We start from the raw sequence: 26,233 nt of genomic DNA on the forward strand, positions 1-26,233 counted from the left end.
TGGACATGATTGTTGGTAGAATTGGTCCGGGGAATCACCTGATCCGCAGGTGATCGAGTCACGAGGGCGACGATACTTTGATCTGTTCCTTCCTTCTTTCACTTCATCTCCATCTCCATCTACCCCGCCCTTGCCTTTCCATCGTTCGATAACAAAAATCGATTTTATGCCCCATGGCTATCCAACTACACATACTCCAAACCCAGTGTTTACCGGGTTCAATATTGGATTGCGGTGGCTCGGATATTTGGGTCCTTACGAGGGGTGTTTCTCGATCTACCAAGGTCGCTTCTCAAGGACGAGTTTCCAATTAAGAAGCCGTATGATTTACAAAAGGGTGGGTCTTCCGATACACAACCAAACGATAGCTGACCAAGGGCAAGTATTGAAGGAATAGTTGCAGCCTAAAAATGAGCCCATGCGGTGCCAGTTGGAGACGCGCAGGCGTTCCTCTGGTTCCCCGCAACTTACAGGGTGCATCGGAGGAAGATACTGGTTTCCGACTAGTGGTACGCCTCTTTCAAAGCTGGTTATATTTCATCTTCTATATTGCCCCTTAACTGGACAGCTTGAGTGGACGACGAGAACAGTTTTAGCGTCATTAAGGGCTAGCAGCATCTTACGATCTATTTGAGGGAGCGAAACACGTGCTACTCTGTCTTTCAGCACTGCCTATGACAGGCCGAACTAGCGTGGGTAGAACATGTCTTAGTTATTTTGGGTTCCACGGTCAATGAACGCTTGTGAGACATCAGGAGCTGACTGAGTTTATGGCTGAGACAAGCTTTAGCCAAGCTTTGGGACGGCTTTCGGCATCGCATCCGGAGTTCCTAGCTGGTCCGAATTGTGATTCATGGAAAGCTGACAAGGGGGTGCACGAGGAGTCAAGAACGTGGATGAATCAGGCATGGCTTTGCTCAGTTCACCCAATTGGTGTTAGGAGATCTTTGGCCCACTACGGTGAATGATCACTTAGTACATCCCCCGGCTGCATATTTTTCCAGAGTCATCTCGCTAACGGTGTGACCGGATTCGGGCGGGAACTTTAGAACACCAGAGAATCAGGGACATCTTCTGACCAGCTGATCCCGGGTGAGACATGGATAAATACTGAAGAATCATCGCCAATGAAGTCCGACGGCCAGACCCACCGTGGAAAAATGCAAGCCGTTCGGAATAGCGGCTGTTTTCGGCATAAAACATTTCCCCAGGAAGCGGACAACTCAATTTCGGCGCCCCGTTGATCTACGCAGGACCGAGACGAACACTCTGCGAAATAACATGGCGCAGGGGCTACATGCCATATCAGTCCATCTCCTACGCCGCTGTTTAGAATTAAATATTGATCACCGCTTTCTGATAACAAATGACGGAGACGCGCAATACCCCTGGGATGGCGCTGGTTAGTCTGTACTAGCGCTGCCACTAGCAAAGCTTGACCCAACAATGGCGCAGGAGAATCCTGCTGCCTAGCTCGGATTGGTCGCCCTCGGCAGGCGTGAAACAATTTCCCCAGCATGAAGACCTGCCATTCGTGCAGATTCGATCCAATTGCTCTGACGTACGATCACCGGGGAAGGTCACAATGAAGTACAAATGTCCCTGCGTAGCGGATATGGAGGGCTGCGAGCTCGCTTATGATTTACTGTGATGAGACTCCCCCCCGGTGACCTGACCCAGATATGACCCGTCTCTACCATGGTATCGCCGAGCGCCATCAACATGTTATCTTCAGCGGGCCTCTCCAAGACATTTAGTGTACCCATAAAAGTGATACCACTCGTCATTGCCACTGTTCACCAATACTTTTCGGGTTAGTTGGTCCGTCCTACTCAAAAAATTTGTATGCGATTATCCAATTCCAATATGCTTAAGCGATATCTGCGGGCTTTCGGTCTGCTATCGTTTGGCTGTCGCCTTGTCCCACACGTTCCCCCTTTTGACCGGTCGGTTCGGGGAATCAATGACATGCGGGATTTTCCCGCAATATAATGCTGAACCCGCCGGTCCTTTGCTACTGAAACTACGCTGTTGTTTCATCTTTTCACTGTGCCCAGTGTATTCTCCCCGGCAGTCCTTTTTGGCAGTCCTCTGCCACACCCCTTGACTGCGGCATAGCATTCTTGTTCGGACCCAATATGCGCCACATTCCTGCATGGTTCGTGGCCTGTCTGGCTGCGGCCACCGCCTCGGCCTCTGCCCCGACTTGCAGCACCGACAGCAAGTGTCCGGAAGAGTACCCGTGCTGCTACAGTGAGCACACCATGCCTCGTAATTCACACATATTCTGACATATTATCTTCAAGGTGGACAATGTGGTGTAGGAACCTACTGCCTGGGAGGTTGCAACCCTCTTGAATCGTACTCGCTCGACAGCTGCACGCCCGAGCCCATCTGCAAGAACCAGACCTACTCGTTCACAAGCATGGACAATGCAGTCCTGTACGACCACTACCTTGGTAACGCATCCGAATACGATTGGGTGTACAGCGGCTACCCCAAGATCAAGAATGATAGTCTGTGGTTGACGATGCCCAACGGCACGACGGGCAGTCTGTACTCCCTCAACCATTACATCTGGTATGGGAAGGTGTCGGCCAAGATCAAGAGCAGCCGGACGCAAGGTGTCGTGACGGGTTTCATTCTGATGTCGGATGATTTTGATGAGATCGACCTTGAATGGGTTGGATACAATCTGTCGAGCGCGCAGACCAACTTTTACTTCCAGGGTGTAGAAAACTGTATGTTCGCAGCTTGTCTTTCTCGTGTTTCAAACTGACCATTCCAGATACCAATGAAGTCAACACCGCCGTGTCTAACGGCAACACCTTTGACGAATGGCACACCTACACCATCGACTGGAAGCCCGACGTGTTGGAATGGCTCATCGATGGCACCGTGATGCGCACACTGACCAAGAACTCCACCTACAACGCTACCTCAGGTGTCTACCAGTACCCCCAGACGCCGTCTCGGCTGGAGATGTCCATCTGGCCCGGTGGTTCGGAAGCCGAGGGACTGGGTACCATTGAATGGGCTGGTGGTTTGATCGACTGGGATAGCACGGATATTAAGGAGTACGGCTACTTCTACGCGCAGTACAAGGACATCACGATCGAGTGCTACCCTGCCCCGGCTGGAACTATCGACAAGGGTGACACTTCCTACGTGTACACCAGCGACAGCGGTCTGTCAGACACCATTGAACTCTCCGGCAACAGCACCGTTCTCTACAACTTGCAGGATACTGGCCTGAACATGACTGCTGGTACCAAGATGTCGGATTCGGCTACCGCCTCGGGATCCAGCTCCGGAGCCAGTAGCACCGGCGGGAGTAGCAGTGGAGACAGCAGCACGAAGAAGAGTGCCGCTTCTGGGTATGGCGAGCGCGTGATGGAGGGATCGGTTCTCGCGGCAGTCGGTGCCGTGGTTGCGCTGAGTCTGTCCTAGATGGGTGGTACACGGTTTCAAGTAAGAACGTGGCACGCGAGATGCTTGATGTGGTATATACTTCTTCGGATCTATATTTGAAAGGTGTATGACTATAATGTACTTAATTGTAATATTGAGTGTAAATGTACATATAACGCTCACACTGAACATACAATTGTCCTACAGCGGATTGAATCAGCCTACGACAAACACTATAAAGATCCTGCTATATCAATCGATAAGGCTACCCTATAATACCACAGACAGACACAGTCACACTCTGCCTCTCCCCACCACCCAGGAAAAGAAGAGTCTACAACTCAGCAGGTACCCCGGTACAAGCAAGACACAAATTCCGCACCAGCCCAATCCCCAGAATAGCACACAGCAACACCCGCCAAGTCGACTCATCGCCGCTCTCCATCCACGCTTCCTCAAGCCCACAAAACCATTCACCCATCCTCATCCCCATCTCCACCCGCATCATCACCACCACCACCACCACCACCACCACAACAACAACAACAACACCAACCCACACCCCCCTTACCCCTCTCCCTATATCCCCCCTCTTCACCCTCCCAACCCACTCTTCAATAACACGAACAACAACCCCACTCCCCCCAAGCACAACCGGCACCCCACTCCCAGGATGCGTACTGGCACCAACGAAAAACAACCCCTGGATACTCTCATGCTGAATCCTGGGCCTAAAGCACAACACATTGAGAAATGAATGCGAAAGTCCGAGTATCGCCCCGCGATCCAGATTGTATTTGTCTGTCCAGGTTAGTGGGGTTTCGATCCTTTCGCATACGATGTGTGATTCGATGTCATTGCCTGTGAGGTCGTGGATAGTGGAGAGGATCAGGGCGCGGATGGTTTGGGTGGTGGTGTGCCAGTAGGCGGTTGTGTTGTGGGGGTTTAATGGGGATGTTGGTGATGAGGAGGAGGAAGATGTTGTTGGGGAGAGAAGGTGGGGCACGGGTACTAGGACGACGATAGCGTCTGTGTTTGGTGGTGAGGCTGAGGGGTCGATTCTGCTTGGGATGTGTAGGTAGAATGAGGGATGTTCGGGGATTTGGTGGTTTTTGAATATAGCGTCGAAGCTGGATTTATATTTTGATGAGGGAGGGAGGAATATATTGTGGGATTGGAGGTTCGGAAGAGTGGTGTCTAACCCCCAGTAGAATGAGATGCTGCTGCATGAGGTGGGCTTGTTTTGTAGGGATTCGCTGTATGTGGTTTTCGGGAGCAGGTTGTTGTATGCGTAGGTTAGGTCCGCGTTGATGATTACGATGTCTGCGGGGAGGAATTTGCCGCTGGAGAGATGCACCCCCATTACGTGCTTGTGGTCGTCGCTGAGGGCGATGGAGGTTACGGGCGTGTTGAGGATGTATGCGGTGTTGTGGCGGATGCTGATTTTGACGAGGGCGTCGAGGATCTATATTCATATTTCAGTCGGGACCTTGGATAGTAGAAGGCTGATGAAAGGGGGAGACACAGTTCTGAATCCACCAACAGGATACCATATGCCATCTGTCACCTCCGTATACTGTAGCAGAGAGTACGTCGCTGGAGCATCAAACGGGCTCATGCCCAGGTACATACTGGCGAAGGTGAAAGCCTGGCGGAGTTTATCGGAGTGAAAGTACCGGCTCGCACGAGTATATATACTCTCGAAGACGTGGAGTCTGGGTAAAGCGAGGAGGAGATCCCAGTGGACGAGACTCCAGATGGTTGCGAAGTTACGGTGCAGGATATGTTCACAGGACAAGGTATAGTGTCGACCGGATTCAACCAGGAAGCGTAGGAATCCTTCGAATCCGTGCGGTCCCTCGTAAGCTTCTATCTGCTCTTTCATCGATGGAATGTCAGTGGATAAGTCAATGTGGTCGTGATCTGGAAACCAGATGCGGTAGCTGGGGTCGCATTTGCGGAGACTGATACCCTCATCGGAGATGGAGGTGCCTAGGTCATGGAAGATCTGGTGGAAGAAGGACGGCATGAGGAGAAGGGAAGGGCCTTGGTCGAAGCGCTACAGCTGTTAGTATTGCCTTGGGATATATATAGGGACGCACGTAGTCATCCTCTTGCATTAGAGAACAGCGTCCCCCGATATCTGCATTCTTCTCGACCACCGTCACTTTGTAGCCCTTTTTGGCGAGGCGCGCTGCAACAGCGACACCGCCGGCACCACCACCTGGTTGCTGATAGTTAGAAAAGGGGTGCAGAAGATAAATGTGCTTCATACCAACTACTATGGCAGTGGGAGGCTCCATTGAGCCAAGAGAGAACAGGCGCTTTAGGATGTAAAGGTAGTTGTCTGATTCTCTAGCTCTTACAGCTGGGAGTTGATGTCATACAGTAAACCATGTGCGAGATGCCATAAGCTTTATACTCAAGGGATCTGGCATTCACCACGACAGAGCAAGTGGGTGACGAGGCAGACGAACTGGTATCCACGGCTCAGACCGAGCAGCAACAGGAAAACGTAAACCCAAAACAACATAAAGACGCCTAGACTGTATGACAACCGAACTTACTTTCGGGTAATCCGGGTGTAACATACAGGAACAAGCTAATTAAACTCCCAGCTCTTCCGCCTCCCAATCATACGCTACTTTCAGTCGCTCGCTCATCTCCAGTGGCTGGTCCAACCTCTCTGACAAAATCTCGATCACAGCAGGTACATCTACCTCCATGTTATGCTGATCATCCACCGGATCCATCATCAGTACCACATATGGTTGATCCCGCATGATTGCGGCCTCATAGAAAGCAAAGTCCGGTCTGGACGTGGGCATAAATTCGATCAACAGTGTATCATCGGCAGCCCAAAAATGATTATGCAGAGCACTTCCGTGGGGACCAATCACTGCTTTCACGTTCTGATGAACGTAACGCATCAGCGCGTCGGTGCTGGGAAAGTCCTTGTGGTTGAAGATCTTCAGTTCTTCCCTTTTCCCTCTCTTATTGAGAAGTGATTGGATATTTGCTAGGAGAATATCTTCGTTGAGGACTTCTCTGCCAGCATTCAGGATCAGCCCGTTCGATCGTGTCATGTATAAAATCAATTTCCGGTTTGTCTTTTCTACAGGCTGAAGACTATCAGGACTGAGGAGCGAAAGGGATCTCTGTGTTAGCCACGGATGGATAAGTGGTGCACGACAGCTCCATATAAGCTGCGATGCCACAAAGGTTGTATCGCTATGCAGCACCCGGTCTGCAGGATATCCGAGGTATGACCAAAACTCTTCGACAGATTTGTGTCCCTCGCGCCCAGTAGCTACATACTGTGTCTGATGGTCCCGAGATTGAGCCACTGCCCGCATGCCGCGGTCGAGAAAGTGCTGCATCGACCACGAGTCTGGGAAGTTTGCCAGCAGCACGCTGTCATGAGTGGGCTCGTCGCTACTAGGTACAACATGAGAGGTTGTAGCGAGGCCGGACATGCAGGCTTGCATGATCCACTTGTCGAAGGGTGTAGAGGCAGATATGGTAACATTTTCAAATACCTGCAATATAAGTATCTGTCTCTTATGTAGAGATGTGCACACTCACATATATCTGACCGTGCTTTTCAGGATAACGCACTCGACCTTTCATCTCATAAGCCCGTTCCCACATCATCCACGTCGTGTTCCACCACCGTTCCGCATCGTGAGGACGGGACGTAGCGAATATTGGAGGGCTTATGGTAAAGGCAGGGTAGATCAGTTCCTCAGCGGATACTACATTCGGTAGTGTCCGAGCCATACATGGTGCATAGTATCCGGGGGTTGAGTCGGTGCATTCTGTCAGTCTGAGGGGACGAAATCGGTCGCTTTTGGTGGGGGATACAGTTATATGCTTCCCCGGGTTCAATCCAGGCGTGGCAACTCGAATGGTGTAGTCTCCGATGTGCTTGGTTTTGTAGAAGATGAAGAGGAGCGAAAGAGATAGTAGAAGCGACAAAAGAATGCGCCGCATTGTAGTAGCAGCAGCTGTTGAGGATTCCAGTATACCCTCGAGATTTTCCAGGTATATTCATTTGAGTTCAGTAGGACGCAACTGGATATCCCGCTTGTTTCTGTTCATAACGGTGTACCTCAGTGAACCGAATCTGTTTGCTGAGCCCCAGCGATGACGCATAGCCGTACTTGGCCACTGCGGATCTAACTGAAGACTAGGCCATCGTATTGATCGCTTCACCTTCCATTAACTATTGCGTTCTCCTCATGCACTGCCCCTGTGCTCGATCCTCTGCCGAGCCCTTCCTGTCAGCTTACAGTTTGGCACGCCTGATGTGCGGCTCCCGCTCGGACACGGATTCGGTACCTTGAAGTTGGTTACGAGCCCGTGCTGACAACATCGGTGATAGTTTTGCATTTATATGCAATGTCAGGCACGAGAACCACTTTCAGAGTTATGCCGACCAGGCCGGGAGTATAGTGGGAGAATGGGAGGTGAGTTAAAAAGGGTAATCCAGTTGTGCTGACAAGGCTGTCCAATCACGATCGCCGTCTACAGCTGATGCATCAGAAAGGCTGGCTTGAATTAGTGCAGATCTGCTAAATTAGGTGATGATCTTCATGCTGCGGGCGAATGCCGACTAACGCTAATCCACGTAAGATCTTCTGCTCCCAAATCAAAGCCACCCCTCCTGTCGATATCCTTCAAAGTTGTCCTGAATGATTCAATTCAGGCAAAGAAAGAAAAAATAAACACGTTCTACTATTTCTGTAGACCCACTGTGCGGTCACTTGCCAGCACCGCTGACGAGGTTTTCGACTTTATACGACCATACAACCGACTTCCGATTTACAATCTTGGTCATGTAGACTGACGCTAGGATTAATGAGGGACCAATAGCAACTGCGGCTACAGTCCACGCCAGAAATATGACATACCAGGCGGACTCATCATGCTGCGTCTGCCAGAAATCCGCCCCCCACAGATAGTGGCAGACAGCCTCCAGGATGCGATTGCGCATGACCATAATGAACAAAGGATGAAACAGGTATAGTGAGAAAGAGATTGTGCCGAGGAATTGCACGGGGCGAGATTCTAGCGGAACTCGCAGGAATCGATGACGCCTGAGCGTCCCAACAACGAGGATCGCTCCGACAGCGTGCCAGCCCCGGATGCGGATCTCAGGATCCACATAGAACGGCAGCTTTAGGTAGGACTGAAACCAGAAGTCGGGTGGAAAAGTCGGATCTTGCGGAAGGCACAGGAGGTATATTCCGCTCACGAAGAGCAGACCGGTGAAAATGTTCGCACTATTTCTGACAACTGTGGTCGGTTCGATTTTCTGACCAAGACTCCAGGACGCCTCGCGCAGAGTATCGAGTTCCGCAAACAGGAGACCGGCAATGAATGCCGATAATATAGGTGAGCCAAACCACATGAAAGTGGCACTCAGGCAGGCAATTACCACCAGCCGCACTTTAGGCCTGATGGATGCGAGGCCGAGTATGATCAGATAAACAGCCAATGAGTATTGGTACTCATATGAGATTGTCCACAAGTGGAAATTATACCCCGTCACATAGAACGGTCCACTTAAATGAAGAGTAGTCAGAAAGGTCATGGTAAGACAACTCAGATGAGGTTGTAGCGCTGACCAAGGCTCCGCTCCTGAGCACCCTTCCAGCTCACCCGGAAACCAGTTGAATAGGCCAATGTAAAGAGACATATGGCAAATTACACAAAGGATCAGAACGGGAATGTAAAGGCGAAACCCGCGGCGAAAGACGGAAGAGGTAAGTTTTCGATAGAACTGAGCCGGTGCATCATCACGGAGTCGGATTATGGAGGTCGACACAGCATAGCCTGAGATCACATAGAAGAGAAGGACCATGGACTGTCCAGCAAACAGTAAGCGAAGCGGCGGTAACTGGAAGGGATTCCGATTTTCATCCGCGGGGACAGCCCAAAATGATCGGTAGGGTGTTTTCATCTCTCCCACCGTGAAGTGAAACCAGGCGACGATCGCCGCAGCTATGCCTCTCAGGCCGTCAAGCCAATTTTCCCGAGGCTTGACCGAAGCTGCTGATGCCATAGTGTGTATTGGATGAAAGAGGCAGATGTGCTTGGAGCAAAGGATTAGGTGTGCTGTGTCATTTCCGCCCAGTGAGGGGTTTAAGAAGGCTGGCCTTGGTGCAGCCCAAACAACTTGGACCCGCGTAATAACGAAGGATCGGCCGTGGCACGGCTTTCTTTGAATCGGCAAACAGATCCTGCCTATCAAACAATAAGCGAATATGGTACCTAGCATAGCCAAGAAATATGATCACAAGGTTGGTGACTTTCTTGGTTATAGGACGGGTATGTGAAGATCACGGAGAGGGTCATCCGTTGTCCGAAGGGGAGCCATCAAATACCGACTCCGAATATACTAAGCCCGGGCTACACAGTTCGGGTTGCCCAGCATAATCTGATAGTAATATAAGCCACTATCGTATCAGTAGGATCTGGATACGAGCGAATTGTGGAATCCCCCGCAGCTTATGTAGATCATAGATCTTTTAGTGTCCTCGGCACATCCTAATGGGCTCTGGTCTAGCTGACCAGAGTGCTCACAATGGCTCTTTCTACGTTTTCCATGGTCTCTTATGATATAGGTAACGCTTGAAAAGGGGATAGGCAAGACCTGAGAATATCCCAATCCCTACGCCGAATCATGCAATGAACCATATAAGCTGGACATTGAGAGGTGGAGTAAGATGCAAAGACACACCTTCCGCAATTCTATGCTGACTTCCGCGTCATTATTGAGGTAGGTGATGTCCGTACCCAATCACAGTGAATATTGGTTGTTGGTTCACAGGATATCACATTGACTCATGGTTGGCGACCATGAAGCTGGAGGTCAAAATCCGTGCATCCTTGAACAATTTGATACTAGATATCTTGGCACCCACTGTGTTGGATGGCATTGCGATCCCTTGCTCTTGATGAGACATTCCCTCGCGCTGATGTGACAGTCTATGTGCATGTACTGGTGCACCAAATGTGAGCCTGTCGTTTGGAGCCACCTGAGGACTGCGTAGCTTGTCCCGACGTGGGCTGATGGTTCGCACGGCATGTTTCATCACTTCCATATTCAGGCCTGCGCAACACCATGCTAGGAGCCTCCAAGATGACAGGATATCCGAACGTATTGGCATCAGCACTAGGTGGGCACGCCATGATCCGTCGAAAAATGAGGGTGGAGGCTTATGACTGTTCTAGACAATGTGGTTTGCATTGCCACCTGGACCATAATCAGGCACCGACTCAATTCACATATAATGCAACCAAGAGGGTAGGACAGGTTGTCAGATTACCCCTGAGAGAACATTTTTTCTTTGGCGCTTTCCAGTCTCACGGTCTGGCCCGTTTTGTGTTATTCACAGCCTTACAGTTCTTCAATCATGTATTACATACCCAGGCCGTTGAAGCCACACAGTGGCATGGGCTCTGGTCAGCGATTGGTGTCCCTGGCTGAAAGAACTCTCAATTTCCTTGGTTGTATTGTTGCAGCCGCGGTATACTTCTACGGCTTGATGTATCTTAAGCAACCCTTGACCTTTGACATGATAGTCAGTATAATTCTGGCCGAGTACTGTCGATGGAGAAACAACAAGAGACGCAGAGATGCAGCTCTGCAGGAAGAAAACGGTAACCTTGGCCTTGCTGAGAAGGGCAAGTCAAGCGAGCAAAAGTTGGACTGCGTTGCCGCTATTGTTGGGTATAGGGAAGAGCCTACCCTGTGGAAACAGGCATTGGAGAGCTATTTGCAGGCCCAGAATTGCAGATTCCTTCTTGTATGTATCGACGGGGATGCAGAAGAGGATCGGGAGATGGTTGAAGTCTTTCAAGATGTAAGTGATTATCCTCTCTTTGCGTAATGGTTTATTAACATTCCTTTACCAGGTTTACCCGGAAAAGTCTGCATTGATGCACCTAGATATCCCCTTAGCAGAGATTGCCATGCAGATGGATCGAGCAAGATCCTCCAAGACAACCGATGCTGAGATTATCGCTCAATGCTGTTCCGTCGCCAGAGGGGCTCTCGAGAAGAGTGGTATCACTCTGGTCGGCGAGAAGGGGATTTCTAAACTGTGTGTTAGTCAGCCGCACATGCACAAGAAGGGAATCATGTTCACCTCCTTCATAATCTCCTTGGTGCTCTCAGATATCCTCGACATCGAATTCTTGTGGACATCGGATTCAGACTCAATTGTGATGCCCGATACATTAACGCGTACGATGGCAACATGTGCTGCAGATCCGGGAATCGGGGGTGCTAGCACGGCACTCACTATCCACAACAAAGATGAAACAGTTATAACACAGCTTGGAAACGCGGTCTACCTGAATGAATTGTATCTGGCACGTTCATTTACTGGTGCTGTTGCTGCAAATGACTGCCAAAGTGGACCGTCTGCCGCTTTTCGGTTTTCTGCAGTCAGTGGGGAGTTGCTGGCTTGGTACAAGCAAAGTGTGTTCGGGCATTGGATGGTGAGGATATTCCACGCCATGATATGAGCATAGACTAACCGTGTAGGTTGTTAACGAGGATCGACACTTGACCACACGACTCCTTCTCAAAGGTTGGAGAGTGGTTTTCGCATCCGACGTTATGACTGCCACTGAGTCACCCACAACATTCAGGAGGTGGCTGTTACAGCAGGTATGTGTCCCAACAAATGTACCCCGCCCAATAAAAGGCATCATTCTAATATACTCAGGTTCGCTGGGGCCGAGCGGTGCACGTCGAAAGTTTCCACAGACCGAGCGTGTACTTGATGCACTCACCGATATTGTTCTTCGGCGCCCTACGGCGACAATTTGCTGCCTTCGTTGTGCCCCTAACTGTTGTCCTGTACCTCTGTTCTGGAATGCTCCTAATCCGAGCCTTCTCATTCCAGGATTACACCCATCGCCTGGGGCTGACAATCTCCTACCTTGTGCTTCGTAATCCATACCGACCAACTATGAAGGAGTGGATGTGGAGTCTTCCCGCACATCTGTTCTATCATGTGCCGTTGCCTGCCATTCAGGTATGGAGCTTTCTTACAGTCCTCCATGACTCTTGGGGAACGACTATGAGAGCCAACAAAGAGGTGAGGCATTCGATGCTGCGACTCAAGGTTTGGGAGGTCGGATTCTTTGTCTTTTGGATGGCCATCCTGGGCGGTGCCTCGGGGAGGTATGTTGCAACGTCGCTGATGCCAGGTTCGGCTGACGTGGTGGCATTTATCCTTGCGGGTATTGTGTCCGTGTTGATTGTGGGTGGGTGGTGGACTGTTGTCGCGAAGTGAGCCGAGCTGTTGGTTTTGCTGCATGAACGGGGTGGCCATGAAGGCTTCCCTGGGCCGACATACCAGGAGTATAAATATGCTTGAGTATGATGTCCTTGACAAGTAGAAGAGTCAGTAAATATTGCGAAAGACAACCTCAAAAGAATGATAGACATGCCATACCAATTCAAGGTTGAAGGTATGATGGCAACGGAGAAGGGAGTTGAAGAAACGCGACGTCAATACATGTCTCCCGGTCACCTGATCAGCCTACTATACAAACAATGGTACCATCGCTTCTCATCAGTATTGTGCCATTCGTTAGACTAGTTATACTAGTAAGTACTAGCTTCACCCACGGTCTGTAACTGAACATACATTCGTTCATGAATGATTCTGTAATGATTCTTTGGAGGTATATATTTCGTGATCGACCTAACAATGGCTCAACATAACATCTACTTCCTGTTCGCCAAAAGCTTCTTCTTCGTCCTGTCAGCACACGCCTTAGCATCGAAGATACCATTGACGCTAGGATGCTCCCGAGTAGCCTGCGCCCAACGGTTGAAGTTCTTCGCCTCCGCCAATCCCTCCCAGATTGCGGGATCAATCAGTCCAGCCTCCTTATCCGCGAACGCGTGCAGACGAATTAGGAACGAACCAAGCAGCACCTCCACCAAAGTCAATTTGTCACTACCACCGAAGAAAGGTCCGTGCTCCTTCCCCTCCAATCCCTGGTACAGGAGCGGCTCGATCTCCTTCTTGATAGCAGCTACGTATCCCTCAACGCCGGCCTTGCGGTCGGCTTCGGTAGCACCACGCAGGGCAGCGTTGTAGTGCGGGGCAGCTTTGCTGGAGTAGGTGTCGACGAAGAAGGCGATGCGGGCGCGCTGCAGAGCACCCTCGGGGGTGTTTGAAGGGGGCACGAGGTGGGAGGGGTATGCGTCGGCGAGGAATTGAGCGACGATGCCGGATTCGGTGATAACCTCACCATTGTAAGAGAGGGAGGGAACAAGACCGCGCTTTTATGGAGAACGTTGGTTAGCTAATATTGGTGGGAGGTGGATATGAAGGTCGGACATACCGGGTTGACTTCCAGATACCATGGCTCGCGTGGGGTGTCCAAGTCAATGGTGACCTCTTCGAAGGGAAGACCAAGCTCCTGGAGAACAATGTGGGCGCGATGAGCCCAGGGGCAGGTGCGATTGGTGTAGAGAATGATCTTGGGGGAAGACATGATGAATATGTGTCTCGTTTAAGGGAGTTAACAGCTGTCAAGTGGTGAAGACGAGAGGCGGGACCGGCGGGTATAAAAAGGCCGGCAGAAGCGGGGCATCGGCAGATGGAACCGGCGGGGAGGAAAACGCGGGAGGAAGAAAGCTTACACGTCCGACGGGATTATTAATGGCCTGCCCGCCGGGGTGATTTCCCGCCTGGATGGCATCACTTCGGGCCTATCAATTGTTCACCGAGACCCTACATCGCTACTCACGCAGAAAGACCAAGAAATTCGTCATCAAAGACGTTATATTGCACAATCGGGGTATAACCTATCTAGCCTATACTTTGAACATTTATATAGATGATAACAAGATGAGTTTGCATGCGGGGTATATAATGTGCTCGTAGCCACGTAAAATGTCATGGAAATTTATCGTAATGCAGTGTTGATACTACTAGACAGGGTACGGCTGCGACTCGCGACGAAGTCGACTGGCCCGACGACCAGCATGTCTCTCGCGATCGGCGGCTAGCGTCTGGGCAAACTTGCTGCGACGACGAATTTCGGGGCCCTTCCAGTAGAAGATGTAGATGGGAATGGCCACCAACGCGGCAATGCACCCCAGCAGGGTACTGCCCCAGGCCAGGTGAAACTTGCCGCCAATGTTCTCATACAGAGGAGTCGCATACATGGTCGCAATACCAGCGAGGAAGTCACGAGCAAATCCGTTGCCGCCGGTCGCAGAGGCAGAATAGGCACCGTAGGCAGCGACCATGTAATCAATCGTAGCCATGTAGATGGAGTAGTTGGCGATGGCGATCAGACAGGCGAAGATGAGGGGAGCAATCCAAGGAGCATAGGCAGGGCCGATAGACGTCCATGCAAAACCCAGCAGGCCAATGGGCTCGAGGGGAGCTAGGAACAGGAGTAGAAGAAGACGGCGCTCAGCAAGACGGGCAGCATTGCCTTCCTTCTTGCGGATCTGGCGTTGCCGCCAGACATCCGGCAGGAAAATAAGGTATGCGATGACATAGCCGATGAGAATGGCACAGAAAGCCAGGCCATTGGTGAGGGTGTTGAAGCCCCACTGATCGAAAACAAGCGTGAAGGATTCGGTGAAGGTGAAAATCAGAGCATCGGAGAAACCAGATAGGAGTGACAAACAAAGGACAATGGGCTCGCGAATGAACATCTCAAACGGACGTCTCCAGATCCTCAACACCTCTTTGACACTCAGGCGGCTTTCCTTCAATTCGTTAGGGCCGTAGATGTTGGGATCTTCGCCAGACTTGCGGCGGCGCTTAGCTTCGCGATCCAAGAGGATGGTCGCCCTAGTTTCAGGAACCAACACAAAGTGCAGAGCTTGAGTGAAGCCTCCGACGATCAATTGCACCCAGAATACCCATGGCCACGTGAGGTACTGCCCAATGAATCCACCAAAGACGGGTCCAATCGTAGACCCGCCCACTGAAGAAAGCACGACGTATGCAACCGCGAACCCCTGGTCATCAACTTCCCACATATCTGCAGTCATACCCAGGGTGACGGAACCGCCAGCAGAGCTCAGACCACCCAGGAAACGGCAAACCACAATGGTACCAAAATTAGGTGCCAAGGCGCAAGGGATCTGCCAAATATTGACTAAGAATAAACTGAGCTGCATGATCGGCCAGCGCCCGAATTCTTCACTCCAGGGCGCCCACAACTCACAACCGAAGGCGTATGCAACCAGAAAGATCATCTGCCCGACACGGGCCGCTTGAGCGCTAACATTGAACTCATTTTCAATGCCCGTGAGAGCATCCGAGTACACGCCCGTGTTGAAGTTCATGGACATTTGAACCATGAAGACCACAGTTAGGATGGTCCATTTCTTGTACCAAGGGAAGCAAAAGCCAAGTTTGTTGTAACAATCGTCCTCAGTTAGCTCCCGCTTGCCGTCAGATCGCTCTTTCTTGGACAGATCGGTATCACTTCCAGATGTTGGCTGCGAGGCATGCTCAGCCTGCTGGGCGAAGGGATCGTCCGATTCCGATCGGCGGGTCAGGTTTCTGAGAGCATCGCCTGTCTTGCCAGACTTCTTCTCGTCATACATACTCTGATCGGCAGGGGCACCGTTCTGCGGCGTGGGCTCAGTGGCCGTCATGATGATGGAGTAGAAGGCGCACCCTAGGACAGTATGAGAACCCTTGTCATGCAGGGTGGAGAAGGTAGAGATAAAGATAATAGAAAAGACCAATCAGTTTCTCGGGAAGGTGAGAGGGAGAGGAGGTTGATTGGACTGAGAATGATGCTGGAGTGACGATTGATTGCCAGATGGGATGTGAGGGATCTTTATAGATCGCTGATCTCTTGTGGAAGGTATTTCGCCTGCACCCCGGTACATTATTCTTCCTCCGGGGCACCTGGTACCCTGGAGTGCGGAGCGGATCTCTGCCATCAGTGGCATGACGTGAGGGCTTACCCATGGGAGTCTCATTAGCAAATGGCAAAGGATGGGTATCCCAAAAGGGTAATCCGAGAAGCCGTTCGCTAAAGAAGCCTGATAACGATGGCCGTCGGGGCTCGGCGGAAGAGATCTTCTCCCCTCGCTGGCGTCATAGTTCCGGCCCGTCAGACCAGGAGCTGGGGTTCCCAATCAGAGGCGGGGACTCCTAAATTGTTCAGCTCGGACCATCATGCTAAGTACAAGAGTGCTTTGTATTAACCACATAAATTTCCGTACAATTGGCCACGGCGGCGAGAGACTATGCATCTAAATCGGAGGTGTTGGGGTGGCTGTGATTGTGTGAAAGTACTGATTGCGTGGCGACCACTGGAGTCGGTTTCCTTCGAGGCGGGAAAAGGTCGGATAGACACATACCACACGGCCGAGGTGCAGCCCGATGTGCCAGGTTCAAGGTACAGGACAGGATTTCCCGAATGGCTCAGAAAGTGGCCATGCAGGCGGTTTCTCTGGACTTCGCGACAGGCTGTGGAGTAGACATGCTCCGTTGTAGTACAAGATGCAAAAGCAATGCACGGTCACCTGCTCAGGCTAACCCGATCGGCACGAGTTTTTGTCGGCCGGGGCCGGCGGTGAGCCATGACGTCAGGGCTTCACCTACGAGAAGACCAATGATTTCGCAGTAATTTTCTGACAATCGTCCCAAATAGGTCTAGTCAGGCGGCCAACTGGTTTCTGCCTGCATTCTGCCGCCCTTCTCCGACCAGAACCTACACAGTCCAAAGTAAGTAGTCTGCTACTAACAACAGTAGTCCACCTCCTTCTTCCTTCACCCTCCATATCCCCAGTCCCTTCTCCGCGCCCCTCCACGGCAATTTGAGAATGTCTTTCCCCTCCACCATGACGCAGGGCTCAGCTCGCGTGTCAACTGACAACGTCACTTTACGCTTTGATATTGTTCCCCAACGTCATGGTCCATGTGGTCGCTGCCAGATGCTTTCTCTCATGGTATAGGGGATGATATCGGGTCGGTCCTTGTAATCCGGTGTCTAGCCTCTTGGCTGTGAAGCTAATCCATACACGTACAACCTCTATCGGCTTGGAGAACCATGCAGCTATTCCGTCTCCCTTGTGCCGCCTGGCCTCGCATCCCGGCCTCCCGATGCAACCCGGCGCCACACCTAAAGTCGACCCAAGGAACGACATCGCGTCTAGGGGAAGAAGTATGATACGTCTCAACAAGGTTCACGCACATCATGGTCCGGATAATTTCTATAGCCGCCAATTCTCCCTCTGGTCAGATGGACAACATTCCTCTATCAACGCCTTCGAGACCATAGGTGAGTTCATCAATCATCCCACGTAGTCTCATTCGCAGATAAGTCGAGACTCGAGTGGGAGGAACAACATTTCCGTAACCATGTTTCCTTTTGGTGCTCCGCGTTTCTCGCCCCCGCTCCCTCCATCGCACTAAATCGGTGGACCGCAACGAAGTATTTCATCGGCGATTCTCATTGAGTGAGTTGCGACCCACTGTGCATCATCCCCTTCCCATCCACGCAGACAGCCATCCAAACCGGTTCCGCCTGCAGCGTTGATTATCATATGATATTCAGACCCATTGCGCTATTTGTCGCATTCGAGTCTAGTAACATATGCTGTCCATATGCATGCCGGGCCCTCGGCTTCAGGAAACTCAAAGCCCACGCCCTCGTCTCGGCTCTGCGGTAGGATTCACTATCCTACGACTGGGGTAGCGTCGGAACCCGAGCAGCCTACTGGTAGGAATTCCCGCAGCACAAGGCTCGGAGCGATCTGCACCGTCGCAGTCACACATCCTGCGCGCTTCGTAGTAGCCTCAGCTGGCTTTCAGGATCTTGACAACATATTCGTTCTGGCGCTCAGTACCCAGTATGCTTCACGGTGAAAACACTCGTTTAGTGATTCACTTGTGATGTAGATTCTTCTTTGCTACATGGATACAATACACGCAGATCTGGCATAATGGGGTATACATCCGAGCCTGCCTTGTACAATAAAGCCACTTCTTACTCCTAATTGTACAGAGTAACTTCCTCGGTTGGGCCACTAGCAGCATGGTTCGAACAGGAAGGTCGGGGCAGTAACACGGTTCAGCTAGCCAACTAAAGATCTGCTTTGGACGCCAATCCCCACTTGTGTAACTAGAAACTGTCTACCCTACACTACAAACCTCAGGATACGGGCACCTTGCTTTACTGACACAGATCATGGCAGTACCTGCCATGCGCCCGATTTCCATTAATCCCAAATTGTGCTAATGCAGCATCAAGCATCGCCCAAGGCAAGCCATAAGATTATAGCGTGTCGCCAAGCCCCATTGAACAGGGGCCCCTGGTCATGGCCGACGCGTCGGACGGAGGCCATCATTGCCGCTTCCGGGATAGTCGGGCGACTCCGACGGTGCTGCCGATGCAGCATCACAGTTCAAAGTCACACAAAGATTGTACTGAAGCCCAAGATGTAGAATCATCTTGGGCAGTCATGTAGACCGCCATAGAAAATACATACAACGCATTCCTGGTGTTGGTGAAGAACACTATGGCTGGTTTTGTAGTGAATGTAGAACAGCCACGATTGATCGAGCAGGTCGGGAGAATCCGCTGCTGTAAAATGAAAGGATTTTCACCCCAATCTCGCAAGCCCATAGAAACACATCGAAACTCATACTATCCGTGTGCCTATCGGAATCCCAGCTAGCGTGGACTTCGGTTACATTCCGGGGAATGTAGCGTAGTAGTACCCACATGTCCGGTCTGTCTTATTTTCCGATAACGTGGTGAAAATAATTCTCTGGTCCTATCATTTCCTAGTTTTCGTTCTCTATAGCCGTTCCTGGCTAATAACACACGGAAATTATCTCCAATATACTTCGCACGCCATCTTGACATCCAGCCATAACCGGTTTTGTAGCTTGAGTATTCGGGCTTCTAAGTGGTTCCTTGCTCTACAAAACCAACAGCCGGAAAATTGCTCGTAACACCATGAGCCCACTGGACTTTTATGTTGCCCCTTAGTGCCATGTTTGTAGCGTACCACGTGCCGTTCCGAGTTCGGACGGAGTAGTATTCTCATCCATGCTTTCGCACTATGTTTACTTCTCTCGGTCTAACTTGCGATCCGGTGGTCTCACTACATCGGCCATGAAAAAGAAGATCAGTAACCCCTTTGGCAGCTGATGACGCTCGGGTAGGTCTATTTCTTCTCTATTCCCATGATTGTACACGTTTGGTAGCATGCCGTTTCCTGGTTTCCAAATATTTCCAAGGATAACTGGCACTCATTGCGCTAAGACTTGAGATTTCTTAACGAGGTAATACTGACTGTTATTCTAACCCCGGTAGTCTAGAAGGGGCAGTACCTATAGGCGTTGTCGGGCAGTACACCTATTAGTCGTGTTCTATGGGATGACTAGCCATCACAGAAGGCAATGCTAGGTATCTTTTGGTATAGAGTTGAGTATAAAATCCCTTTCCGAAAGGAGGTTGGCAATAAATCGGTAGACAGCTTTTTTCTGCTGGTAATAAATACAATGGATAGGATTCTGGTTAAGCTCGCGCGAAGATTACCTCATCCCTTAAAACTGTTTGTGGTACTCTCTGTCAAGGAAGGAAACAACTGGATCTGAACTATCTAGATCTTAAGAGAATGGGTTGGATGGCTGGAAGGGATTGTGATCAGAGAGCCGAAGGACCAGCTGATCCTGGCTAAAGTGAATGTCTCAGCACTTTGGGTAGGGTTTTGATCGCCTTTCCTTCTTAGCAATGCCTCTAGTCGTGTTATATATCCTCCGCCGTGTGAATATATTCCCCAAATACCCCGCTATACCAACGTAATAGTAGTCGTTTCAATATCATCCCAGAGCTCTAAGCCTCCCGACGCGCAAGTTCTCCAGAGGAAAATTCCTGCTCTTCGATAGTTGCCAGATGTCTCTGTCGGTAGCACAAGTAAGCCCAACATGCGCCATGAACCAACAAGATGATAATATCTCGGTTCGTAGTGTGCGCAAAAATAGCTAGAGATTAGAACCAGGGACAACTGGGCAATTTCCTGTCCTGCTTCAAGGAGAATATCGTCATTAGTTGCATGATCTGTCCAGTCGAAGCGAAGATGGGCAAGGTACTCTCCATCGTCTGATGTAAGTTCATAAGGAAAGTCAACGCCAAGGCTCGCTTTTCGGCGGCGATGCATCTTTGTAGATGAAGGTAACCGAACAAGTTTGGTCCGCAGTGAGATGAAGCCACTGTGCACTTTCCCATATCGATCCCGGCCCGTCGTTGTCCCCATAGATGCGATTTGATATTCAGGTTTGAGGGTGCAAAGTTCAGGCCAACTGACCGGATTGGACTGGGATGCCCAGCTCCACGTGGGGGCCAAATACTCCTTTGGAGGTGTCAGGAAGGACGCTAATGTTGTCAATCCTTTCGGGACCCAGAGAAGGTCAGTCTCAAGCTCGTCACTCCAAATGCCGGCCAAATATTTGCCCTCCGTCTGTGATGAAAATTTCCTAGCCAATGCGGATATTGCTGGTATTGTATCACGCGAATAAGAGAATTGGCGAGTGGAATATTCTTCAATCATACAGCGCCATCCATCCGGAGATAAGGAACTTTCGCGGTGTTCTCTATCTATGTGGAAATTTTGGCCCCAGGGCTGACACATATCATCGAATGACATATCCTGTGAGCGCCGAAATTGCACGTCAAGCATATGCACCATTCGTGTGCCGAAAAGGAGTAGACGAGGGCTACACAACGCTTCTTGAAGCGTCCAGCCACGAGTGTTCCATTGACTTTCTTTCAGATCGCAGTCGAAGGCGGATTCTTTAAGATATCCAAGACCGAGAAATTTTGACGGAGGTGGGTATTGAGAAGGGCCTTCAGGCGGAGACTTGTCATACTCTTCATCGTAGTACCCAGTGACGTGGTGTATGTAGTAAAACCCGGATATCGATGGGTTTAAAGTTGACTGAAAAGGGACTTTGATAAGGTGTCGCCGTGGCTGAGTGAGAAATCCGCTTTGGCATGAATTGCCCTGCAAGGCACACAGGGTAAAATACGAGTTCTCGTATATTTCTGCCATCTTAGCTGATTCTATCTCCCAGTCATCCTGACTGTCCTGTACAATGCATAATGCATCCACCCAGAGATAGCGCACGCGTAATGCCCGGCAAACGAGGACCGCGTCAGAGACTGTTTTAGGCAACGATTCCATTTTAATTTCTTTCATATGTTCACGTAATGACGCTTTAGTTGTCTTGAGCCGCATTGCTGCATATTTCTCACTGCCCCAGCAATAGCTGAGAGCAAGGTATTTGCCTCGGTTTGCCCATTTGTGGGACCCTTGGTTGACCACTAGGCGCATCTTTGAACGAGTCAGCCAACAGCCAACATCTATCACGCGAGTAGGAAGATGTGGGTCTCTGGATAATCTGTATGACTTCTTTGCCAGCTTGCGTAACTGGGCCCGGCCTTTATCAGAGAGAGGATGAAATACAGGTGCTCTCTGAATGCGAAGCCAGCTTCTGCATGGGTCTATTACTGGGTCAGAAGTGTATCATAACAATCCGATACCTAATGAAGTGCCTACCACCTATGTCAGCCTGCAAATCAAAGCTGACTGTATATACGGATTTGTCGTCATCCCGATCCCCTTTGAATTTGAAATGAACGGCAAGATGTGACATTGTAGAAAAGCCCTCATGGGACGGTCTTTGGGGATAAGACTTGTAACAAATGGAAAACTTGTAGATCAACACGCTCTTGTGCTTGGGATCTGCTCTGCGTTCGAATTGGACTATCTTCTCACGCATGGCAAGGCACATGCCACATCCCGATGCAGTAGAGGCCGACATGACAGGAAGATTGGGCAAATTGTCAAAAAGATAATAATCCAGGAGAATGCATTCCTTTGAAGGATCCCGATCACATTTATCAAAGATAACCACGGGCTTGCCCCATGGGCCTTGTGCCACGCGGCCGTGTTCGTCGTCATTGAACTGGAGGACTGCGCACCTCTGGCAGAGTGAACTAGATATCTTCATTGCCGGAAGTAGCGAAGAAAAGGGTATATGTGTTCACGTTCAATAGCAGCGTTCTCGGGTATCTGTTTGAAACGGAGGGGCAAGGTGACAGCTCACATTCCGCAGCCTGACTAATTAGCTGCATTAACTTAGTAATCACGTTAATTTAAGTTAACTTGGACTGAATACTACTAGTGGCTAATAGAGACCAATGTCCCAAGGCGTGTTACAGGATGCCAATGAGAATAACATACTAGGGTTATATACCTGGATGCTTTCTGAATCGACATCCCGCTCAAAATCGATCCATCCCTCTCTAATATGTCCCATCTCTTTGTGAGGCTCGTCCCACTTCGCTGCCATGGTGTGAGTATATTCTGTCCTTGATTTTCGAAAGGCCGTCTCTATCGCCTTCCATTGTCTCCATGTGCTCCTTCGCCACCCATCCTGGCGTGTAACCACCACCGAAATCGATCACCCACGCATCCTCGTTCCTGTCTACCAACACATTGTCCGGCTTTACATCTCCCCAGATAATGTCAGCCTCATGCAGCAATTCCACCGTTGTAGTAACTTGCTCCTCCCATTTCCTCCGCTGCGAAATTGTGACTTCATCATGTAGTGCACATGAAAGAGTAAGATTGTCGCAGTCTACCAACGATATCAAAATGCCGATAACATGACGGCAGTCCTGAGCAGCATATACCACGCCGATAAATTGAGGTACACGCACTTGCGCATTATTGCTCAGTCCTTTCGTTTCCATTTTCTTGTAAGTATCCAACTCACGAAGAAGCCCTCGTTTCGTGTAGTTGTCTTTCAAGAAACACAGCTTTCCATCGACACAAACCTTCCTTGGGTAGTTGGAATAACTATATTCCCCCTCGTTGAGGCACTGCTGTACCATTTCTGGTGTGAAACAACCCCAGCTGGGATGAAGAGCGAAGTCACCTATGTCAACACCCGGTTCGCGCAGCGTCCTTCGAGCATTATAATCGCATCGGGGTTCCATTATCTCATCGATAAAGTGAAGCTGAAAGTAGTATGTTTCTGGATTGAGGTAATCACGAAGCGTGGAAGCTTGTCCATCCAATGGCGGTGCTTCAATTTCAGCAAGAATAGGAAGGAATGGTGGTACTATCCAGTCATAGAATTCATTGTATGTGGTTTCCCAGTCATGGCCAAACATATCGTTGATAAATCGCGCGTACTTGGTGAAAGATAACTCTGAGTTGACGAAGTTCTTAGGGCAAATTTCTACCTGAAATCGCTTGCCTTTGCACCCAATGTCGAGCCGTGCCCACAAGTCGTGTCTGCCGTAGAGGATGTCCTGGACTCTCCAGATGGGACTTGAGGCTGTCATTTTAGGTCCTATATGTTGACCGGAAACTTTCGGTGCAAAGAGTGATTGGTATGTGGGAGTGAAGGCTTGATTGCACGTATATTGTCGAATGGCGACCAAGCGGGTCAATGGGTTCACTTTCGGTGGGTTGTACAACCTAGCGACCACCACCACTTATTGAAACAAGATAGGGTTATTGTAGACTTATCTATAGTCCTCCTTCTACACATCCCTTACTCATTAAGGCCAGCGAAGTGCTCAGGGCCAGACCGTAGGCTAGCAGTGGTCAGAACACTTGGACATTATTGCTGTAACTATTACGGCAAACATCCTCTCATGATCGGCAGTCACCTTTTTCTGGGTCAAAGTCCTGTTTCGCAATATTCCGAAGACGATGCAAGAGGGACGATTAGTCTCCTCACTCAAGCGCTATATAAATGTTAATCTTGCCTGGTCAATTATAGTACCAACACCAACCCACCCATTATCGAAGATTACTAGCAAAGGTCCAATTTCGGCGTATCCCGTCCACAGCTAATACTATTCGCGAGGAACCAAGCGCAATGTGTTACTCATCCATCCGATTCCACCGTTGTGGCCACGTCTGGCAATCCATCACCATCTACTGCCCAAAAGCACGCCCAATTCAAGGCAGCAGACGATGTAAGCCGTGCTCTGAGCACAGCACGCGCCATTTTACCGCCATTGGAGCACTCTGTACTCGAGAAGATTGTTTGACGAAGGACATGTGTGATAGGGGATGGACCTGCTGTAAATGTGGACAGGACAACATCGTGCGTCACTATGTACGCAGTGGCCCACCCTCCGCAGTAGGTGAAAGTGTTGGCGGAAGGAATCGCTGCATTCATGTTGTTTGCTTGAGATGCCAATATACATCTACTCCTCCGGAGGATACATACTCGATTCCCACGGATCGTTGAACGCGATGCTGACATGTCGTTGGATCAATACACAGCCTTCTCGTTGAAGTTCGGTATGAGTGGTGGATGGTGTATTGCTCTGATTGAGCGGCGTTGCTAGTCACAAGTCGCTACTCTGCGTCATTCTTGCTAAGATCAGCTACTAGGGTTCAGATTGGATTTAGGGCTCTAGCCGTGAATGGCACTGTTAGAATCCGGCAATCGATGAATAGAAAGAGAAACACCCATCCCTCACACACTTTCATCACTCTCATACTGTAGTTCCCTTGGTGTAACGTTAAATATTTCTGCAGTAAGCTTGCTTTGTGTGGCTGGCGGCTTTCCGACTGAATATACCACATCTCTCCCTCACTTTTAATTACGAACAAGGAAAGACGTAGCAGCACAATGGTGGTTGCGAAAATGTCCCCTACAACGCACTAAATCAATAGTCTAAATGAATATTCTATCAAGAAAGACAATTAGTACAAACAGTATGTACAAATTATATGTACAAACACACCCTACCACACCTCATCCTCCCTACAGGACCACCGACCAAATCTGTTCCTTAAGAAATAACAGTAACATTATCACCCAAGTTCCTGCAGTTCTTGGGCAAAGTAATAACGGCAGCCTCACCCCTAGCTACATCCGAGTGATTATAAGTCGGGTTGAACGCCATGATCTGGCCCACAGTGGAGCCAAACTTGTCGGCTAGATCTTTGTAGGTGCCATAAATAAGTTGATACGGCTCAACCTCACACACACTAGGACTGCACTGAGGGACCTTCAGCTCATTGTTCACCTGCACCGGTGCATCAGGATCACTGACTCCACCCTGAGCAGTTGCGGAGAGGGCGTCGACAGTGATGTTCAGTCTCAGGGCGATAGTTCGGATAGTATCACCCTTCACGGTATAGTAGGTGTGAGGACCACCGGAAACGCACTCGGCGTAGTTGTCGTTCTTGCTAGGGAAGAGCAGACACGTGGAGTTGTCGGGAGTGCAGGTCTCCGGGGGGATGAGTAGCTGTTCCCCTGTCAAGAAGGGGATCATGGCATCGGCCATGCGGTTGAGTCGCGCGATATCGCAGATTCCGCGGTTTACGGTGTTGGAGACGCTGGCCATGGTGTCGCCTTCTTGGACAGTGTAGAGACCGACGGTGCTGTTTAGGTGGGAGCGGTTGCAGGTCGGCGCTGCCGTGGCTGCCGACGCCAGGAAAGGCAGCGCTGCGAGAGATAGGAAATGCATAGTAGAGGGATTAACGTCAAATGAATGGATTTTTCAAAGAGCGACAAGGAATGTAGTTAAGGGAGTGACTTTTTTGCTGTAGGCTGAGCGGAGTGTAGTTGATAGCATTTATGGGCGAGGGCGGTCTTACTTTATATTCATATAGGAGATTGCGTCCCTTCCATGGTCGGGTCGTTGGGGATGATGCGTCCAATGTCGCAACCAGGTATTCGATGCAGGGAGCGCCGGCGATCGTTCTCATACGCGTAAGCTTAAAAGTATATTGCAGACTCGGAGATAATGGCTT

General features: G+C 50.2%; 11 protein-coding genes across 11 annotated transcripts; 2 read left to right on the forward strand and 9 right to left on the reverse strand.

Annotated features, from left to right (window-relative positions):
* Nucleotides 1–2,138: 2,138 nt before the first annotated feature.
* On the forward strand, nt 2,139–3,450 carry AKAW2_12021S (uncharacterized protein; the record flags this gene model as incomplete). The annotated part of the gene is made up of 3 exons (XM_041684571.1): nt 2,139–2,253; nt 2,307–2,741; nt 2,789–3,450. The coding sequence occupies 3 exons, from the start codon at nt 2,139–2,141 to the stop codon at nt 3,448–3,450; spliced, it is 1,212 nt and encodes a 403-aa protein (XP_041538741.1).
* A 295-nt stretch (nt 3,451–3,745) lies between these two features.
* Nucleotides 3,746–5,714, reverse strand: AKAW2_12022A (phytoene desaturase family protein; the record flags this gene model as incomplete). Its single annotated transcript, XM_041684572.1, has 4 exons — nt 3,746–4,876; nt 4,955–5,470; nt 5,514–5,635; nt 5,687–5,714. The coding sequence occupies 4 exons, from the start codon at nt 5,712–5,714 to the stop codon at nt 3,746–3,748; spliced, it is 1,797 nt and encodes a 598-aa protein (XP_041538742.1).
* Nucleotides 5,715–6,017: 303 nt separating this feature from the next.
* Nucleotides 6,018–7,404, reverse strand: AKAW2_12023A (uncharacterized protein; the record flags this gene model as incomplete). The annotated part of the gene is made up of 2 exons (XM_041684573.1): nt 6,018–6,950; nt 6,997–7,404. 2 exons carry the CDS (start codon nt 7,402–7,404, stop codon nt 6,018–6,020), a joined length of 1,341 nt encoding a protein of 446 aa, XP_041538743.1.
* A 769-nt stretch (nt 7,405–8,173) lies between these two features.
* On the reverse strand, nt 8,174–9,478 carry AKAW2_12024A (acyltransferase family protein; the record flags this gene model as incomplete). The annotated part of the gene is made up of 1 exon (XM_041684574.1): nt 8,174–9,478. The coding sequence occupies one exon, from the start codon at nt 9,476–9,478 to the stop codon at nt 8,174–8,176; it is 1,305 nt and encodes a 434-aa protein (XP_041538744.1).
* A 772-nt stretch (nt 9,479–10,250) lies between these two features.
* Nucleotides 10,251–10,586, reverse strand: AKAW2_12025A (uncharacterized protein; the record flags this gene model as incomplete). The annotated part of the gene is made up of 1 exon (XM_041684575.1): nt 10,251–10,586. One exon carries the CDS (start codon nt 10,584–10,586, stop codon nt 10,251–10,253), a length of 336 nt encoding a protein of 111 aa, XP_041538745.1.
* A 246-nt stretch (nt 10,587–10,832) lies between these two features.
* AKAW2_12026S (glycosyltransferase family 2 protein) lies at nt 10,833–12,725 on the forward strand (the record flags this gene model as incomplete). The annotated part of the gene is made up of 4 exons (XM_041684576.1): nt 10,833–11,282; nt 11,335–11,922; nt 11,969–12,094; nt 12,153–12,725. 4 exons carry the CDS (start codon nt 10,833–10,835, stop codon nt 12,723–12,725), a joined length of 1,737 nt encoding a protein of 578 aa, XP_041538746.1.
* Nucleotides 12,726–13,162: 437 nt separating this feature from the next.
* On the reverse strand, nt 13,163–13,941 carry AKAW2_12027A (glutathione S-transferase family protein; the record flags this gene model as incomplete). Its single annotated transcript, XM_041684577.1, has 2 exons — nt 13,163–13,726; nt 13,789–13,941. 2 exons carry the CDS (start codon nt 13,939–13,941, stop codon nt 13,163–13,165), a joined length of 717 nt encoding a protein of 238 aa, XP_041538747.1.
* A 439-nt stretch (nt 13,942–14,380) lies between these two features.
* On the reverse strand, nt 14,381–16,072 carry AKAW2_12028A (uncharacterized protein; the record flags this gene model as incomplete). The annotated part of the gene is made up of 1 exon (XM_041684578.1): nt 14,381–16,072. One exon carries the CDS (start codon nt 16,070–16,072, stop codon nt 14,381–14,383), a length of 1,692 nt encoding a protein of 563 aa, XP_041538748.1.
* Nucleotides 16,073–20,233: 4,161 nt separating this feature from the next.
* On the reverse strand, nt 20,234–22,454 carry AKAW2_12029A (HET domain-containing protein; the record flags this gene model as incomplete). The annotated part of the gene is made up of 2 exons (XM_041684579.1): nt 20,234–21,945; nt 22,001–22,454. 2 exons carry the CDS (start codon nt 22,452–22,454, stop codon nt 20,234–20,236), a joined length of 2,166 nt encoding a protein of 721 aa, XP_041538749.1.
* Nucleotides 22,455–22,749: 295 nt separating this feature from the next.
* On the reverse strand, nt 22,750–23,796 carry AKAW2_12030A (uncharacterized protein; the record flags this gene model as incomplete). The annotated part of the gene is made up of 1 exon (XM_041684581.1): nt 22,750–23,796. One exon carries the CDS (start codon nt 23,794–23,796, stop codon nt 22,750–22,752), a length of 1,047 nt encoding a protein of 348 aa, XP_041538750.1.
* A 1,470-nt stretch (nt 23,797–25,266) lies between these two features.
* On the reverse strand, nt 25,267–25,824 carry AKAW2_12031A (LysM peptidoglycan-binding domain-containing protein; the record flags this gene model as incomplete). Its single annotated transcript, XM_041684582.1, has 1 exon — nt 25,267–25,824. One exon carries the CDS (start codon nt 25,822–25,824, stop codon nt 25,267–25,269), a length of 558 nt encoding a protein of 185 aa, XP_041538751.1.
* Nucleotides 25,825–26,233: the final 409 nt, after the last annotated feature.

Source organism: Aspergillus luchuensis, chromosome 1 (assembly GCF_016861625.1).
Source record: "Aspergillus luchuensis IFO 4308 DNA, chromosome 1, nearly complete sequence".
In the NCBI taxonomy this organism is placed as follows: domain Eukaryota; kingdom Fungi; phylum Ascomycota; class Eurotiomycetes; order Eurotiales; family Aspergillaceae; genus Aspergillus; species Aspergillus luchuensis.